Below are 20,383 nucleotides of genomic sequence, written 5' to 3'. Positions count from 1 at the left end.
GCTATATTGAAAGCAGCACTCTTCTGTCAACATTGCTTCATCTACACTGGGGGTTAAGTTGGTCAACTACATTAGTGAAAACCATACCCCTGACTGAAGTTGCTATGTGGAGCTAACTTTTAAGTATAGGCCAAGCCTTCAACTCAATGGCAGATTCATAAATCTCTTATTCCAATCCCTAACGGTTGAAGTGCCTCATCATAAGACTGCATTTTTGCTAGTTGTTTCTACTTAATCTTTACTTTCTTCTCTCTCTTTTTTTTCTTTTCTTTTTTTTAAAGTATTCCCTGGGCCGTTCAGCCTGGTTAACACAATCACTTGTCACATATCTGTCCCCACTGTAAGTAAAAATGAATTCTCAATCTGAACTCAGCATCTGTAAACCCTGACCCTCCTGGAGCTAAGACATTAACCACCAACACATCTTTTACATGGCTGCAGAAGTATTTTATATGTGATGCTTATTGAAACATACTTTTGGCAAATTACATAACATACATCCTAGTTCATCTCAAATAACATCTATGTTAGAAAACTATTAAAACTTCTCATGCTAGTAAACCTAGAAAGCAGTATTTTCAGTGGCACAATATTTTATCACAGCTTTCCATATTCCCACACTTTACTCCTTATATTATTCTGCTTTCTTGTCAGTGAAATCAATTAAATAGTGGACAAATCTAGTGAAAGTGGCGGAAGCCACATAATTTGGGACACTTAAAAACAGACTTATGGTAGCACAAGCAAGCGTAAGAAAATTTATACAAGTTTCATACCATGCCCATTACTGTGGTATCTGTCTTGACAGGAGCTTTCTATACTGGACGGCAAACAAAGTAATAGAAGTTTAAGATGTCTGAATATGCAATCAACTGCAAGAGTAGTAAGGAAACACACCTCATTTTGATAAATACTTTGAAATGATCCTGGTGGCTGCTCAGCTTGTAATTTTCAACATATGGGAAACATATAAGGTACCATTGTTTGGCTGTATTCAGAAAGCGCAAGTAAGAAAGATTTGCCAGCTTGTGGCAACTGATTAAATCCTGCATGCAGCTATCCAAACTAGGTCTGGCACTTAATATTTCTATACATCTGACATTTGGAGAACTTTTCTGTAATTCGGGAGAATGTTCAGTATCTCCAGCACCCAACAACTCCAGAAGACACACCAGTGGACTTTTCTGAGTAGGTCTCTGAAACGTGAGAATTTACATCAGAATCTTTGTCATTTCCACAGGAAGTGAAACAATTATGTTCTGGCATTTTGGGTACAAAGAAGTTCAGAATCATAACCAAGAAATGTATAATGTACAGTAGATTGAAGAAAAGACCTCTCGAAACTGTTCTTCAAGATGTGTTGTTCATGTCCATTCCAATTAGGTATGCGCGTGGCATGCATGGACGTCGGAAACTTTTCCCATTAGCAGCGCCTGTCTGGAAGGCAGGGGAGCCCCTTAGAGTGGCGCCCTTATGGTGCTGTATATAGTACCCTGTCGGCCTGACCCCCCTTCGGTTCCTTCTTGCCATTGACTCCGACAGAGGGGAAGGAGGGCAGGTATTGTAATGGACGTGAACAACACATCTCGAAGAACAAGTTATGAGAGGTAAGTAACCGTCTTTTCTTCTTTGAGTGCTTGTTCATGTCCATTCCAATTAAGTGACTTCCAATCTGACCACCAGAGGTGGGTAGGAGTCAAGGAATGATTGATTGGAGGACAGCTCTGCCAACAGCCACATCATCTCTGGCCTGTTGCTTGATGGCATAGTGGGCTGTAAATGTATGCACTGAGGACCAGGTAGCTGCTTTGCAGATTTTGTGGATGGGAACCTGCGCCAGAAAGGTAGTCGAAGACGCTTGCACTCTCATCGAATGGACTGTGATTGCTAGGGCTGGGACCTTGGCCAACTCATAGCACGTGCGAATGCAGTCTGTGATCCAGGACAAGATGCGCTGAGAAGATCCTGGAAGGCCCTTCATTCTATCGGCTATGGCCATGAACAGTTGGGTTGATTTGCGAAAAGGCCTCATGCGCTTTATGTAGAAAACTTGGGCTCTTCGAACATCTAGCATGTGCAAGCTTTGGTGCTGCGGGCTCGTGTGAGACTTTGGAAAAAACCCAGGCAGGCAAATATCCTGTCCGATGCGGAACTGGGAGACCACCTTAGGGAGGAATCTAGGGTGCAGTCTATGTTGCACCTTGTCCTTATGAAACACTGTGTAAAGGGTTCAGAGGTGAGAGCCTTTAACTCAGACACTCTCCTTGCCGATGTAATGGCCACCAAGAATGTTACCTTCCATGTTCAGATTCCAGGTTGGTACTGGTGGTCGAGAGTAAGGGTATACTTTCTCCAATCCCTTGAGGAAATGCACCACCATAGGATTTGTGAACACTGAGCATCCAGAATCCCCTGGATGGAAAGCTGAGATAGTCGCCAGGTGTACTCTGATGGATGAAAGTGATAGGCCTTGTTGCTTCACATCAAGCAGGTAGGCCAGTATGACCAGGATAGATACCTGGAGCGGTAACAAGGGTCTGGGTTCACACCAGCAAGAGAACCTTTTCCACTTGGTCAAGTGAGTTGACCTAGTGGAAGGCTTCCTGCTGCCAACCAGTATCTGTCTCACTGGCTGAGAGCACTGGCGCTCTATCACATTTAGCCATGGAACGTCCAAGCTATGAGATGCAGGGACTGTAGTTTCGGGTGGAGAAGGCGGCTGTGGAACTGAGTGATCAAGTCCGGACACCGGGGTAGGGCTACTGGAGTGTCTACTGATAGTTTGAGGAGCATTGTATACCAACGCTGACGTGGCCAGGATGGGGCAAGCAGGATCACGATTGCTCTGTCTCTGCGTATCTTGAGCAAGACCTGGTGGATTAGCGGGATTGGAGGGAAGGCATACTTCAGGCATTCTCCCCACTGTATTAAGAACACGTTGGAGATGGAGCCCAGGCTGTGATTTTGAAATGAACAGAACTGATGGCATTGCTTGTTATCCTTGGCAAATAGGTCGACTTGGGTATAACCCCACTTTTGGAAAACTGACTGCAGGACAGCTGGTCAGACTGATCACTCATGAGCTTGGTAGGACCTGCTGAGGGGATCTGCTAACTCGTTTCTCAGCCCAGGGAGGTAGGATGCTTCCAGCTGTATGGACTGGGCTACACAGAAGTCCCAGAGGAGAATAGCCTCACGGCAGAGGGGTGAGGAGTGAGCTCTGCCCTGTTTATGTAGAACATGGTAGTGTTGTTGTCTGTCAGGACTGTCATGCTGTGACCTTGTAGAGTGGCATGAAAGGTTTGACAGGCCAGACGAACCACTCTGAGCTCCTTCAGGTTGATATGGAGTGGTATCTTGTCCTGCGTCCACAGACCTTGAGTTCTCAGATCCCCTAGGTGTGCACCCCAACCCAAATCTGACGCATCTGTTACTAACGTCAGTGAAGGTTGGGTTATGACGAAGGGGACATCCGCACAGACTACCGGTTGGTCCAGCCACCAGCACAGGGACCCTCGGACTTGCCCAGATACAGTTACTATCATGTCCAGGCTGTCTTGTGCTAGGCGGTAACATGATGTGAGCCACACTTGTAGGGGTCTGAGCCCCAGTCTGGCATGCTTGACTATGTAAGTGAAGGCTGCCATATGCCCTATTAACTTCAGGCAACCCCTCACAGTCGTGGTTGGGTACTGTAACATCATTTTGACAATTCGTTCTAGGGCCTGAAACCTGGGTACTGGGAAGCTCGCTTTTGCCCGTACTGAGTCTAGGACTGCCCCTATGAATTCTATCCTTTGGGTTGGTATGAGTGACGACTTGTTTATGTTGAGAAGACGCAGTCTGTGAAAGGTGTCCCTGACTAGTGTAACATGGGATGGTACCTGCTCTCTGGAGCGCCCAGTCAGCAGCCAATCATTGAGGTACAGGTACACTCGAACGTGTCTTTTGCGCAAAAAAGCTGCTATCACCGCCATGCACTTGGTGAACATGCGGGGGGGGGGGGGGGGGCTGTGGAAAGGCTGAATGGGAGCACAGTGAACTGGTAATGCCCTCAGTTTATCACAAACCGTAGGAAGCGTCTGTGTGCCAGATGGATGGCAATGTGGAAATAGGTGTCCTTCTGTTGAGGGCAGCGTATGAATCTCCCAGATCCAGTGATGGGATGATAGTGCTTAGGGAGACCATGCGGAACCTGAGCTTGAACATAAATTTGTTGAGTCCACGAAAGTCTAGAATGGGTCTTAGACCCCCCCCCCTTTTGCCTTGGGGATTAAGAAATAGCAGGATTAGAATCCCTTCCTCCTTAGCTCCTGAGGAACCTCCTCCACTGCCCCTATATCGATGAGCGATTGCACCTCCTACATAAGGAGCTGCTCGCGAGAGGGGTACCTGAAGAGGGAAGGGGAAGGGGGGTGGGAGGAAGGGAAGGAAGAAAACTGGAGAGAGTATCCCACCTGTACCGTGCGTAGGATCCAGCATTCCAATGTTATACAGGACCACACATGGTAGAAGTGGGATAGACTATTTAAAAACTGTGGGGAGGGATCCTGGGGTTGGATTGGTAGGCTGACCTCACACATGCCTTCAAAACTCTTGCTCGGTTCCGGGCTGGGGCTTGTTTGGGCCTTGGTTAGACACGTTGTTCGACGGTCTGCGTCTATTATTCCTGTCTCGCCTGCGGCAGGGGTCTTGGTCTGGGGTGAGGATGGTATGCTCCTGCTGTGGAGGCTGAGGCCTGAAGGGCTTCCTCTGGGTTGCTGGTGTATGCATTCACAGGGATTTCACTGCAGCCCTGGAATCCTTGAGGTTATGCAGCCTCGAGTCCGTTTGCTCTGAAAAGAGGCCAGTACCTTCAAAAGGGAGGCCTTGCAATGTGTTTTGGACCTCGGGAGGGAGGCTTGATGCCTGTAGCTATGCTGAACACCTCAAAACCACTCCTGATGAGATGGTTCTGGCCGCAGAGTCAGTCCAATTGAGAGAGGCTTGCTGGGATGTCCTGGTTTCTGCTTTTCCTTCCTCAATCAGCACAGAAAACTCTGCATGTGAATCCTGCGGCAGGCGTTCCTTGAACTTGGACATAGCATTCCAAGAGTTAAAGTTGTGCCTGTTAAGGATGGCCTGTTGGTTGACTATCCTAAGCTGCAATTGTTTGGCCTCTTTGGACTTTGGTGCCGAGGCCTGCTGATCCTAGCGTTCTTTTTTTGTTAACAGCTGATACGACCAGGAACTAGGGGGGAGGGTGGGAGAAGAAGAATTCATAGTCCTTAGAGGGGACCAAGTATTTTCTCTCTACTCCCCTGGCGGTCAGGATATTAGAAGCTGGGGTTTGCCAGACTATCCAGAGTGATTATAAGACAGTCTTGATCAGTGTCAATGTTACCAGGCATATGCGCCGACTCCATGGGTGCTCCAGGGCTGGAGCACCCATGGGGAAAAATTGGTGGGTGCTCTGCAGCTCCCTGCCCTGCCCCAGTTCACCTCCACTGCTGCTCCGCCTCCTCCCCTAAGATTGCTGCCACATCCAGCTTCTCCCCCTGGCTCCCAGCACTTGCGCCGTGAAACAGCTGTCTCATGGCGGCAAGTGCTGGGAAGGAGGGGGAAACGCGGTGCGCTCAGGGGTCGGGGATTTGGGGAGGGGTCCAATAGGGGCATGGAGGGGGCAGAGCCCGGGCACCCACCAGCACTGAGATAAGTTGGCGCTTGTGCTTCCAGGGCCAGGATATCAACCATCAGATCCTCTGGCTCGATGGCCTCTTCTGCCTGAAGGTCCATATTAAGGGCAATCTGGTGGAGAAGTTCTTGATGTGCCCTGTGGTCAACAGATGAGGGTTCCAATATTGATGTTCCCGCCGCCACGTCATCTGGTGAGGATGAGGATGTGTGCTGAGACTGAGTGTCATCGTCCTGATCCTCCCGTACCACGGCCCATTATGGCTGTCACTGCTCGAGAAGCAGACTGTGCCTCCTGAGGTCTTGGGGATGTACCTCTCGGTAGCAGTGTGGGCAATGGATCTGCCTCTGTCGACTGCTCTGAGGGATCTGAGGTCGGTCTAGAAAGTGTGGCCTCTCTTGACCTCAAGGTGTGTTTATTTGGTGACTTGAGTGGCGTCCTGTTGAGTGCACTGACCTGGAGGCTCTAGAAAAAGCACTCTGTTGTTGGTGATAGGCCCAGGGGGTCCAAAAGGGCCACTGACCTGGAGCCAGCCACTGCGGCTGCCAGGCTGTGTGGAATTCTCTACTGCTCTTGGTCCAGTGCCTGCTATAACTCGAGAGGCCTGAGTCGGCTTCAGAGCCTGAAGGGGAGGACCATGGCGGTACCGATGAACGTTGCACCACCGTGGGGCACCGAGATGTGCAGGCCAGGGACTGGTGCCAAGAGGATCTTGATGGTGAGCGGTACTGGCTATTCCGAGACCTGGACCATCCTAGCAAATATGGTGCTGGGGAAGTGGCTGGTACCTGGCTTTGGTGCCAAGTAACTGAGGATGTTGTGGAGCAGTGCCGGGTCCTCGGAGGGGGTGTGAGGGCGCTTCATCATCTGGTGTCGTAAGCTTATGTAGGGTTGTCGGTGCTGGGGAGTGACGCTGTGGAGAGCTCGAATGAGAATGGTGCTGTGAGCGGTGCCAGATCTGTGATTTTGAGCGGCGCACCATTGCCCGTTTCCCTCTGGACAGCACCCGTCTAGGCGGTGCCAGAGGTTTCTCCTTGCATGGAAAGGGATTGGGCGCCGACAATTCAATGAGGTCCTTTGCTGCCTCAAATGTGTCAGGCTTGGAGGGGGTTCCAAGACCTCCTCTAAACACTGGTCCGCGGTGAATTCGCTGGGTGCCAGACTCAATGGTGTCGGGTCCTGATGAGAAACAGAGCCCTGCCTCTGAGTTGTAGGAGCCTCTCTGGGTGTCTTGATCGCTCTTTGAGGGGATCGTCCTTTTTCCCCTTTCTTATGTCACTTGGCCAGTGCCAGGGAGCTTGAGCGGTGCTGGGGCTCGCCGGCTCGTCTCGGTGCTGGGGATTTACAGTGCTGGGGATCTCTAGAGCCCTGTGCCAAATTGTGTATCAACACCGGGGCACTTCTCACTGAGGAGCTTGGGCCCGGTACCAGGTGATCTGGGGCCGCTGGTTGTAAAGCAGCCTCCATGAGCAGCTGCTTAAGACGAAAGTCCTTCTCTTTCTTAGTACGGGGCTTAAAGGCCTTGCAAATTTTGCAGCGCTCAGCCTGGTGTGCCTCCCCCAGACACCTAAGGCAGGAGTTGTGGGGGTCGCTGGTGGGCATAGATTTGCTGAAGCTTTAAAACCCTAGGCTTGTGGCATGCCCTGCAGCCCAAGGTTGGTGGCGGGAACGAAATCCCAGTCACCTCTAACTAAACTGTACTTAACTAACCTACTAACTATTTAACAACAAACTGTCTAACAGGTAAAAACTAGATTGCTAAGAGATCACTCGCAAGTGAGGGAGCACGTTCCAATACTGCCATGGACGTTAAGAAGGAACTGAAGGGGGGTTGGGCCAGCAGCATACTATATACAGCGCCATAAGGGTGCCACTCTAGGGGACTCCCCTGCCGTCCCGATGGGAGCGGCTAAGGGAAAAAATTTCCAACGTCCGTGCACGCAGCGCGCACACACCTGATTGGAATGGATGTGAACAAGCACTCGAAGAACAGATTATACAGAAAATCTACTTTGCTTATCAAATGCTGAACATTATGCATAATTAACTCCGCCCCATAAACTGGAATAACCCGTAAATGCAGAAACACAAAAATCTCAACAGTTCCCTGTGAAGCCACATGCCTTACTAAGCCATTTTAGCACACTTGCTCCAGTGGCCAAAACTACAGCCTTTTAAAGCTGTTTGTATTTTTCTTTGGTTTCGAAGTAAACATAAAAATCCAATATAAAAATTGTATTGTTAATCTTGTTCTGGCAGGGGGACAAACCAGATGGCTGACAAGATCATTTCCATCTCCAGTTTCTCCAATTCTGTACTGTTCTTTCACCACCCTGAAAGGCCTTTTCCCCCAACAGGCATTGTTGCCCATTTTCCTCACATTATTATCAGCCACAGTCAACTGAACAAATAAGAACTGTGGGGAACTTGAACTCTATTCCCACTCTCATTATTGATAAGACCACACACAAGGAAGTAGTACATTTTAAATATGGAAATAAAATAAATCACATCTCAGAACCTTACTGGCACTGGACAGAAAAAGGAGTCAATATCGTACAGCAGCAGTTCTCAAACTGTGGGCTGGGACCCCATTTTAATGGGGTCACCAGGGCTGGAGTTAAACTTGCTGGGGTCTGGGACTGAAGCCCGACCCCAATGTTGAGCCTGGGGCTGGGCTGAAGTCCTTGGGCTTTGCCCCCCACCCGCCCCACCCTGGGCAGTGGAGTGTAGGCGGGCTCAGGTTTTGATTCCCCCTGTCCTGGGGTCCTGTAATAATTTTTTGTTGTCAGCAGTGGGTTGCGGTGCAGTGAAGTTTGAGAACTCCTGTTCTACAGTCATCCTATCCCTCAGTAAGGAAACATTCTATGCTAACCCTTATGTAATACTCCTGGGGGAATTCTGTGCCACTGCGCATGCACAGAATTTATATCCCGCACAGATGTCTTTCCCTCCCCACAGAAAAATGACTTGAAGCAAAGGGAAGTCACAAGAGCGGTCATGCAACCCTCCCTAGCAGTGTGTTCTGGTGCACAGACAGCTAGCAAAGAGGTAAATCACTGTGGGGCAGGAGGCGGGACTGAGGAAGACCCAGCTGGTGGTTCCTACCCTGCGCCAGGCTCAGCTGCTAGTTCTGGCTGAGCTGGGAGGACGGGACTTCCTCCTCCCCTGCACGGCACATGGGGCCCAGTCAAACCCACCCCTGGATTTCCTACCTAGCCCCCTCAGCTGCAGGAAGCTCTGCAAACTCCACATTCCTGCTTCCTGTACCCATCGCTCCGCAGCTGTAGGAGAGCCTGTACTCCCCAATGCCATGGTGGAGCCACCACATTTGACAAATAACATTTTCAGAATTTTGCAGAATTTTAAAATATGGTGCACAGAATTTTGGGGGGTGGGGGGTGGCACAGAATACCCTCAGGAGTAATGTAACAATGGTTGTTACTATAATGTATAGCTAATGGTCGAGTTACAATAGCCTCATACAAATTACTCTAAGTAGGGATCCACTGCATAATTCAATTATGCAGCTATACATAGGGACAATTTATTTATTGCTAAAATATTATATACACCTCTTTGCACCATTTTCCTGAAAGCTCTCAGTTTCATCCCTGGTCTGTTCACTATTTTGCCATCCTTCCTTCACGTCTGGATAGATTAAACTAGCTAGAGATATAAAAGGTAACAAGAAATCATTCTACAAATATGGGGGGTGGGGGAGGGGGTGGGGGTGGGAAGAGACCCACCTACTACTCCAGGTCCCATCCCAGGGACCCTGTAAATAGCAGCATCCTGCTGCACCTCTTTAACCTCTGTCAGTGCTGCTATTTTTCCCTGGACACTTCCCCATGGCCCCAGCACTTCTTTGCCCTCACCTCAGGGCACTCAGTTGCTCATTCTCAGCAACCAGCCACTGCTTTGTCCAAAGTACTTAGTTCTCTCAGCCCTCCAGGGATGCAGTCCTTATTCCCTGGGCTCCCAGTAGCAACTGACCCTGCCCTGCCGTTCCTCTTATCTGAGCCTACTGGGCCCAGATAGGCTGCGTGGGGCACAGCCACTCTAGGCCTCTCAGAGGACTCACCTCCACTGCTCCCTGCTGAGGTTACCTGTTTTTACCCTAGTGTGGGGCCAATGCCCCATCACTGGGGGGGTGGGAAGAAGGGGGGGGGGAGAGAGAGAGAGACAAAAACAGAAAATGTGGAAATACCAAAAGTGCTAAATATCTTTTTTGATTCAGTTTTCACCAAAATCTTTAGTAGCTATTGGACAACAAAGAACATAAGTGAAAATGAGGTAGGATCAGAGGCTAAAATAGGGAAAGAACAGGTTAAAAATTACTTAGACAAGTTAGATGTCTTCAAGTCACCAGGGCCTGATGAAATACATCCTAGAGTACTCAAGGAGCTAACTGAGGAGATACCTGAGCCATTAGAGATTATCTTTGAAAAGACATGGAAGATGGGTGAGATTCCAGAGGACTGGAAAAGGGCAAATATAGTACCAATCTATAAAAAGGGAAATAAAGGCAACCCAGAGAATTACAGACCAGTCAGCTTTTAATTTCAGTACCTGGAAAGATAATGGAGCAAGTAATTAAGCAATTAATTTCCAATCACCTAGAAGATAATAAGGTGGTAAGAAACAGCATGGATTTATCAAGAACTAATCTTGCCAAAGCAACCTAATAGCTTTCTTCAACAGGGTAACAAGCCTTGTGCATAGAGGGGAAGTGGCAGATGTGGTATATCTTAATTTTAATAAGGCTTTTGATATTGTCTCGCATGACTGTCTCATAAACAGACTAGGAAAATAAAACCTAGACGGAGCTACTATAAGGTGGTTGCATAACTGACTGGAAAACTGTTCTCAAAGGGTAGTTATCAGTGGTGCACAATCAAGCTGGAAGGGCATACTGAGAGGGGTTCCACAGGGATCATTTCTGGATCCGGTTCTGTTCAGTATCTTCATCACTGATATAGATAATGGCGTAGAGAGTACACTTATAAAGTCTGCGTACAATACCAAGCTGGGAGGAGTTGCAAGTTCTTTAGAGAGGGGGGATTTAGATTTAGTTGGGGATTGGTCCTGCTTTGAGCAGGGGGTTGGACTAGATGACCTCCTGAGATCCCTTCCAACCCTGATATTCTATGATTCTAGAGGATAGGATTAAAATTCAAAATGATCTAGAGAAACTGGAGAAATGGTCTGAAGTAACTAGGATGAAATTCAATAAGAACAAAGCAAAGTACTCCACTTAGGAAGGAACAGTCAGCTGCACATATACAGAACGGGAAATGACTGCCTAGGAAGGAGTACTGCAGAAAGGGATCTGGGGTTCATAGTGGATTACAAACTCAATATAAGTCAAAAATGTAACACTGTTGCAAAAAAAGCAAACATCATTCTGGTAAGTATTAGGAGTGTTGTAAGCAAGTCACGAGAAGTAATTCTTCCGACCCACTCAGGCCTCAACTGGAGTATTGTGTCCAGTTCTGGGTGCCACATTTCAGGAAAGATGTGGACAATTTGGAGAAAGTCCGGAGAAGAGCAACAAAAATGATTAAAGGTCTAGAAAACATGACCTATGAGGGAAGATTAAAAAATTGGGTTTCTTTAGGCTGGAGAACAGAACACTGAGGAGGGACGTGATAACAGTTTTCAAGTACATAAAAGGGTGTTACAAGGACATGGGAGAAAAACTGTTAGGATAGGACAAGAAGAAATGGATTTAAATTGCAGCAAGGGCAGTTTAGGTTGGACATTAGAAAAAATTCTGTCAGGGTAGTTAAGCACTGGAATAAATTGTCTAGGGAAGTTATGGAATCTCTGTCATTGGAGATTTTTAAGAGCGGATTAGACAAACACTTGTCAGGGGTGATCTAGATAATACTTAGTCCTGCCTTGAGTGCATGGGGCTTGATTAGAAGACCTCTCAAGGTCCCTTCCAGTCCTACGATTCTATAATTTCTCTCTCACTCCCACAAAGCAGCATTCAGAGTATGCATTGCACTTTCTCCTAGGTTGCTGCCCTTAAAAGGGCAGATTGGGACGTAAAAAGAGGAAGCGTAAAGGAGGCAGTTCCTCACATCCTAAACTCTATCTGAATAGAGTTCGGCATCACATCCATGTTCCCTCCTAAGCTACTTCTAAATCTGTGCTTGTGTGAAGCTCCACTTCTCCGGGGCTTTAGGAACAGCCTTCCCCTGCTTCATAGTGCCTAAATCACGCAGCAACTTAGAACCTGAAAAAGCAGAACAATTTTGCTCATCATCAACCTCATGGCCGAACCGGCTTCTATTTTATTTTTTTCAGTTAAAATTAAAAATGTAGCTCAATAGACATACACAATTGCTTTTGTGTTTCAAAGAAAGGCTCTTGTATTCTTCTCTCAGTGAACCTTCAAAATAAGGACTATTTCTGTAAATTGTAATTCCACAAGATGGCCTTGATGACAACTTCACAAGTTTCTGGGTGACATTGATGTGACAGAAATTCACTGAACTGATGCCAGGCATCCAGATTTCCCACTAAGCATATGCAAAAGCTAACTGTGTTTGTGCTAGCATGGAAGATACTAGTTGATCAAGGGATTGGCAGGACAAAGGCAACTAAGAATGGCTCTCTACTCTGGACCATCTGGAAATCTTAACTTCCCAATTTTGTTGCACTACTGCCAAAAACAACAAAAAAAGAGAATGTCACTAGAGCTGGATTACATTTGGCAATGAAAAAAATTTGCTGTATCTTCCATTCTTCCCCCCATCCTTTATATATACTATGCTCAGTTGCCAGAAAAAAAGGTGCTAAATCACCTTCAGAGAATTTTATGAAAACAACCTAAAACTTATCAATTCATAAAATAAAAACAACACCAGTGCATTACTACAGGCTTTTGTTGTAAAAAGAAAGCAAAGGACATGCTGCAATCTAATGTTTCATGAAAATGGTTGCACAGAAGTGCAAGTGTGAAGAACTTTCCTTTTCACAAAGCAGGTGAGAGAGAAAATATTTACTTTCTAAGTGGGTGAGAAAAGGAGGCAAAGGAAAGTGGGTGAGAAAAGGAGACAGGCATTTCTAGATGAAGCATAACATTTTAAAATAATCATGGAAACAGAGAGTAGGATAAGTCTGCCTGGAGACGTGTCTACATTTTAGGGGAAAAACATGGATTTTAAATAACTATGCACTTTGCTATTCAATAAAAAAGTATTTACCATTAATACCAATAGATTACCATGTCGTTTCCATTAAAAATTGTTTATAAACACCCACAGTGCAGACAAAGAGACTGCACTTCTGAGTCAAATACTTTAAGAGCTGATGAATCAAGAAAAATCAAATAGTTATAGAAGACATTTTAAGAAGCTTAACTCGATCTACCTTCCAAAAAAACATACTTAATTTCTGTAATCACAGCTTGAAGAAGAAAAAAAAAAAAGGTTTTTTTTTTTAAAAAGGGGGAAAAATAAATACTTGCTTTCATAATACACCAAGTGCTGCAAGTTTATAATGGGTAATTTATTCAGTAAATTAAAAGAAACGAGTCACATGTTTGTGTTCGCAGAGAGAGAGCAGGGAAGGGGGAAGCTTAGTGTATATTCTTACCCAGCAACTAGAACGTATTTTCCATCTGGTTGATCCTTTAACCTTTCCAGCAGGGACAAACGTACTTTGGCTTTGGTTTGGCCATAGATTTCAATTTCATCTGCAAGCAATCCTATCTCCTTGGCAAGTACATCAACAGCTTTTGGACTCTGTCCTCGGGAAATCTCAATATCACTTGAAAAGAAAACAAATAGGAGCCAAGAGACTTCTCTCAGCTTAGGTGGTCGATGACAACACAAAATAACAGCAAACGCTGCAACAATGAAGTTATTGTAACCGCTTTATGATCTCTTCTCCCAGATTTTGTTATCTGAACCTAAATACTAGCCAATGCCTAATGTAATATTGGAAAACACGTTTGTGTTATCTCCCTTCTCCTGCCCCCCGCCCCCGGAATGTTTACTAACATTTATTTCATTGTATTATTTTCTTTAATTGGGGTCCAAATATTACACAATGACTTCATATCAGACTAGTCAGTGTCTGCTGGATATTCAAGAATGTCACTTTGGAATGAAATTTTCTGTCAGTTTCTTTTCTTCCTCTGTAGCAGTACATTTCAGCATTTACATGTACACATTACTGCAACGAATATACATTCCTTATAGTTAGCACTCATATCAACACAGACAAACATACTTACGCGTCAAAGAATGTGAAAACAAACTTTAAGCCTCACTGCTCCCCCATGAGGTAATGTAAGGAGGCAGATAACATACAGGGATCAGTTCACCTACCACTGAAATACAATATATGTGGGATAGCACACAGTGGCTGTTCAACTACACATAACACTACACAACAGGTAAAGATAAGATGGAAAGAAGAACAAGGCAACACACTAAAACTGCAGGGAATTTACTGTGGGTTAGGTGAACATCATAAACCAAATGGGGATTTAACAGCCCTAGCCTTGAAAAAGAAATGCCAGGGGATCTTTAATATCTGCACATTAATAAGGACTAGTGTTAAAACAACTGCAGATGTCACCTCTTAGCACTCATTAACACTAAATTAGGTCATTTATTATTCAATTCTCATTCAGAGACAAATATACCACTTAATCAATCAACAAAATTTCCTGTAGTAGGGAGGTGTCTTTCCAGAGGTCTCCGATCCACATACTGACCCTACCTAAAAGGAAAAGGAGTACTTGTGGCACCTTAGAGACTAACCATTTTATTTGAGCATAGGCTTTCGTGAGCTACAGCTCACTTCATCGGATGAAGTGAGCTGTAGCTCACGAAAGCCTATGCTCAAATAAAATGATTAGTCTCTAAGGTGCCACAAGTACTCCTTTTCTTTTTGCGAATACAGACTAACACGGCTGCTACTCTGAAACCTGACCCTACCTAGTGAGATATTACAGGATCACAATACATGACGATTTGGCTGCAGACCATTTCTACTCATTCCCCCCGCATTAAATGCATTCTCCTCCCTTGCATCAATTCTTCTCTCTAAACAAAAGTGCATACCAAAGAGACCTCTTGCATAAAGGATAGTTTCAGTATTTCTATGCTTTTCTGCATCAAACTCTATAAATATATACTTAAAAAAAGCTAAGGAGTACTTGTGGCACCTTAGAGACTAAGAAATTTATTTGAGCATAAGCTTTGAATCTGGTTTATTTAAGGGAGTGAGACATGCAAATTTCAGCAGCTGGGACACCATATGGATGTGCAAGACGACACTGTTGAGCAGCAAAGAGAAACAGAAGCGTGGCTGGCAAAATTTTTTCTTTCAACTCTACTTCATTTTTAAGATATTGAAATTCCTATACAGAATTGTGTATTAAATCATCATTAGTGTCTTTTTGTAACTTGAGAGATAACAGCCTAAAAATGGACTTCCTGAATTGCTTGTAGCGCTCTAAGCTCTCTCTACTTCCTTCACCTCTCCTTACAGAGGTGACTCCCACACAAAGTTCTGTAGAATCTCCTTCCTCCATCAGATGATCGACCTAAGCAAAATAACTGCTATTGTCATTCCTTCGCTGAAAAGCTCTTAAGAACCTTTGGGGGAAACAGCTTTTTAATACAAACAGAAAGCCTTTTACCAAGGAGGTTACATATAAATGGAGACATCCAACAGAATGCAGTTATTTTTGAATACAACAGGATCACTCCTCTATTAACAACTGTGACAACGCTCTGACCTTGTCTCAGTGGGTCCCGTACTTCCTGGCGAACTACACTAGCCTCAGAGGCTCACTGTGACCCTCCATGTAGCCCTTCTCTCTCTAGAGGCAAGGGTCACAGCCTACTGAGCCATTTTCATCATAACCCAGCAAGGGAGGTGAGGAGAAGCTATCCTCCCTCGCACAGTCTCTGTTGTCTCTCAACCTCAGTGATTAGTCGGGGAGGACAGGGGAGAGCCCGGGCCTGCCCTCCACTCTGGGACCCAGCCCAGGGACCCTGATAGTAGCAGCTCTTGGTAGCTGACTTTTTGGAAACAGGACGAGTACGATTCCCTGGGCCACTTTCCCACAGCAGCCCCCACTTCCTCAATATCTACATCACCCTTACCTCAGGGCCTCCTTTCTTGTGCCTGATAGGGTTTGTACTGCTCTGTTTCTCCAGCAGCATGGCTTCCTCCTACAGCTCCTGACACCTCCCCGACTAACTGGGAGGCTTTTAACTAGTTTCAGCCAGCCCCTGATTGGCTTCAGGTGTCCCAATCAACCTAGCTGTCTCCACTATTTTCTGGAAGGATCTTAATTGGTCCCAGGTGTCTTGATTAACCTGAAGCAACTGCCATTTGGTTACCATGATAACAGGGATTTCTTTAGGCTGGGGCTCACATATCTGTTTCTCACTACTTTCCTATAGCCATCTGGCCTTGTCCCGTCACACAAGATGGTGCAAGAAAAGACTTTTCAATGATTTGGCATTTATATCTTAACTATAACTGGTGAAAATAAGGCTTTTTAAGTGTTTATGTCTCGCCACTTAATTATTTCTGTCAACAAATATTCTCCAGAATGTTTCTGAAAGCAAATATTACTAGACATCCATCTGTGTCTATGGTGCAGCGAACACAAGTACTACTACTACAACATTTTTTTAATGGCTGAGGAAGACTGTTTATAATATTACAGTTTATAATATTTCTAGCACACAGATGATTATAATCAGCATCCAGAAACTATCACATGCTTTCCTAATGGACCTAGGTATATTACGCAATTATAGAAAAAAGTTGCTGCTGAGATCAAAATCAAAGTCTCCTACACCCTCTGTGCTCTGTTGTTCAGTTCTGGAAGCAACTACCTGAGCAGAAATGCATCACCCTTATACCTAAACAGGAAAATGTTTTATTTCTTCATAAGAATGGCCCTACTGGGTCAGACCAAATGTCCATCTAGCCCAGCATCCTGTCTTCCAACAGCGGCCAGTGCCAGAGGGAATGAACAGAACAGGTAATCATCAAGCAATCCACCCCGTCGCTCATTCCCAGCTTCTGGCAAACAGAGGCTATGGACACCATCCCTACCCATCCTGGCTAACAGCCACTGATGGACCTATCCTCCATGAATTTATCTAGTTCTTTTTTGAACCCGGTTATGGTCTTGGCCCTCACAACATTCTCTGGCAAAGAGTTCCACTGGTTGACTGTGCGTTCTGTGAAGAAATACTTCCTTTTATTTGTTTTAAACCTGCTGCCTATTAATTTCATTTGGTAACCCCTAGTAACCAACACTTTCTTATCTACTTTCTCTACACCAGTCATGATTTTATAGACCTCAATCATATCTCCCTTTAGCCATCACTTTTCCAAGCTGAAAAGTCCCAGTCTTATTAACCTCTCCTCATACAGAAGCCATATGTTTTAACTGTAGTTTATGAAACAGACAACTTCCTTTTTTATTAATAGGGAGAATCTTTGACTTTTGCGTTCAGGGCTACTTGCAGGTTTTTCCAGACGGCTTAAGCCTCATACTTCAGTTTTCAGTACTAATTGTTCTTGGTTTTTCACATACTTGAAATTCAGCATTAGAAACAGCAATAAGGGACAGGCTGAGTGCCTGAGGCAGGATTCCTCAGTTAAAGGGAATATATACCAAAGGGGCAGAACAACTTCAATCCAATTAGAAACAGTCACACAGAGAGCTGCAGCATTCAGCACAGAGGAAGGGTGAGGAATCAAGACACTGATCCAAAGCACAATGAAGTCATTGGGAACTCTTCCATAGACTTTGATGGGCTTTGGATCTGGCCCTTACAGCCTCACTGAACTCACTGTCTCTTCTGATTCCCTTACAATGTGTCTACCTGGCAAAAGGTTACCCTAATGGCTCCAACGTGTACAATTCCCAATTAAATAGCTCCATCAGCAGTTTGGTCTGACCAGCTACTGTTCTTCTTGGAATTTGTGTATGTGTTTTGTGGTGAAGGAGATAAAAGCAAAAACAATTTCCCCTTCCATGTTTCAATAACTTCCAAGTATATATCATACAACACCATATAAAACATAGCTCTTTAAAGATTTTACTTTATTTTAAAACATTAGAAAGGTCTCCAATTGTACTTTCCTACATGCATTAAAAATTAGTTGCATTCGTGTATGTCTGCACGTTCCTTTGCTAAGTATTACATTTATTAATAAGTTATATATTTTTATTTTCCATTGCATTTATTACATTCAGAATAGTTTAACATATTTATCCTATCTACAGATGTTAGCTTTATTTTAAACAGATTTATTTTATTGTTACCTAAAAAATGTTTGAGGGTCAATTTTTGGTTGTTGTTGCTGAATGTATTGTTTTGATTTCTGGATGAAACAAACATGGGAAATAAAGGATAACTTTTAATCAACATGTTAAGCCTGAAGAAATTTTTGGTAATGTTAGTTGGACTAAAATATATTCATATGTACCAACTTATTCCAACATCTGACATGGATGGCCAGTTTTTAAATAGTTAATTTAAATATTTTCAATATATATAAATTTACATATTTGATACTAAACAAAAAGATTAGAAAATTAGGTTTTCTGTCAGAACAAGACAAGTTAAATATCTGCTGGCAACAGTGTTACACTGTAAATTACACTGGGAATTTACAAAACACAGATTAAAAAAATCTCTACATCTAGTCAGTATGCACACTGAGAATTTATTACGTCTTTGGAAATGAATCTAATTAACGCCCCAGAGCTCCTTGAGAGCAAAAAACAGACGTTCCCTGTTTTAGTTCCTATGCTTCTTTCTTACTTGTTTTCAATGAAAAATCCATCTGTTCCCATATAAAATTGTGTATTGTTGTAAAAGAATATTTTATACCTTCACCCTAGCAAGCAACTGTATATTTAAAAGGAAAAAAAATACAACCACAAAGTTCCAGTAATTAAACAAATGGAAAACCTATCACTGGTAACATATTTTATATATGGTGGGGGGAGAGGTGGAGGGAAGCTGAGTTTTTTTGTTGAGTAGAAGTTTTATCATCATCAACCCCATGGCATGAAGTATAGTTTGATCTATTGTTTCTTTAGCTATATTTTTAATGGGCAGTTTTCAAGGATGAAAAGGTTGAAATTGTATATATTTGCCCATTAAAAGCCTCAGGATATCAACTTTTTTCTTTCTATCTGCACTCTATAAAATGCTTGTTCTTTTGGCATCTGTTTTAAGTTACAGACTGAATCTGCTTCAATTAAACTGTTAAAACAAGAGACATTTAAAGGTGAAGTGAAATGCATTCTTTAAAAGCATGTACTAATTTTAACCTTAAACGTTAAAAATGCACTACATTCAGCAGCAGACTTATATAAATTATAAATGAATATATTTTCAAAGAGTCTACTGGCCATAACTTGGGTTCAAGCCCTCGAGTTTCTCTCACACGCGAGTGCACACCCACCCACACCACATACACGCAACTTCATACTAATAGCAAAGCGGAGAGCCACATTCCTCCTGTCAGCAGTTGTTGCAATGTAAACATGGATCCCTGAAGGCCTGAACATAGGCAAGTAAATGAAAGAGGAACTGACCGAAAATAATTTGTTTATACAAAAGAATGTATTTGTAACACTTCAAGTCTGCAAACCTATTGTTGGGCCCCGATTCAGGAAAACATGGCTAAACAGAAAAGCACTTATGCATGAGCTCAGGTGCCTTTGAAGTCACTGGGAATTACATGCATGCTTAAAGTTAAGCATGTCCTCATGTACTTTCCGGAATTGGGATCCCACTGATTTGGGAACTATTTCAGTTCACCTTTCAGTTTTAGAATTCATAAACTGGTTTCCACTTATAAAAAGTAACTAATACTAAATACCAGGATATTTAGTGACACAACAACAGAAGCAGCAAATAAGCAGAATAGCTGCTTTTGTATACTAGACAAACATATTTAAAAAGACATAATTAGATTCAGTTTAATGTTTAAACCACTTGCCCAAAGCTTATTATGCTTATTACCTGGGCACTGGGGAGAGGGGCTGAAGTTTCAAGCAATGGAGGTTCCATTCCCTGTATTGCTGAGACTGGATCCATCTCTCGCTGGTTTTTACCATGTTCTTTCACAGAGAAAAGAAAAACACTGTATGACAGTTGCATTATAAATGTTCAACAGTTTTATTTCAATTAGATAGAGCCTAAACATATGATTTCATAACTGCTAAAATAATCTCAATGCAAAGGATTGTAATAGGCATACCTACAACATAAGGATCTTCCAATTCTGTGTCTTTAGGAATAAAGAAAAACTATTACTGCATTGTTTAACCAAGATTTCAGGGAAGGGCAGTGTCATTCAGCACAAATGGCACTAAAATCTCTGGCTATGCACTTGGAGGTATTCTTCCTCCAGGCCAGCATTTTACTATTCTCTCTCTCCAAAATAAAGGAATTCTCCCAAGTTGTCAACTGTTTAAACAAAAGGAGTACTTGTGGCACCTTAGAGACTAACAAATTTATTTGAGCATAAGCTTTCATGAGCTACAGCTCACTTCATCGATGCATGCAGTGGAAAATACAGTAGGGAGATTTATATACTTTAGTTTTACTTTGTGTAATGACCCATCCACTTCCAGTCTTTATTCAAGCCTAAGTTAATTGTATTCAGTTTGCAAATTAATTCCAATTCAGC

General features: G+C 43.9%; 1 protein-coding gene across 2 annotated transcripts in view; it reads right to left on the bottom strand.

Moving 5' to 3' along the window:
* MTHFD1L (methylenetetrahydrofolate dehydrogenase (NADP+ dependent) 1 like) overlaps positions 1–20,383 on the bottom strand; it is a 255,883-nt gene that overhangs the window by 199,634 nt on the left and 35,866 nt on the right. For both annotated transcript variants that reach the window (XM_048844238.2, XM_048844239.2), the window contains exons 10-11: positions 19,714–19,811; positions 13,283–13,456 (exon numbers count right to left, since the gene is read on the bottom strand). In XM_048844238.2, coding sequence (XP_048700195.1) covers positions 13,283–13,456; positions 19,714–19,811 — 272 coding nt within the window. The remainder of the gene's footprint in view (positions 1–13,282; positions 13,457–19,713; positions 19,812–20,383) is intronic.

This window comes from Caretta caretta, chromosome 3 (assembly GCF_965140235.1).
Source record: "Caretta caretta isolate rCarCar2 chromosome 3, rCarCar1.hap1, whole genome shotgun sequence".
Lineage (NCBI taxonomy): Eukaryota > Metazoa > Chordata > Testudines > Cheloniidae > Caretta > Caretta caretta.
Note: the sequence above shows the minus strand (reverse complement) of the source record. Positions and strands in the feature narration are given on the sequence as shown.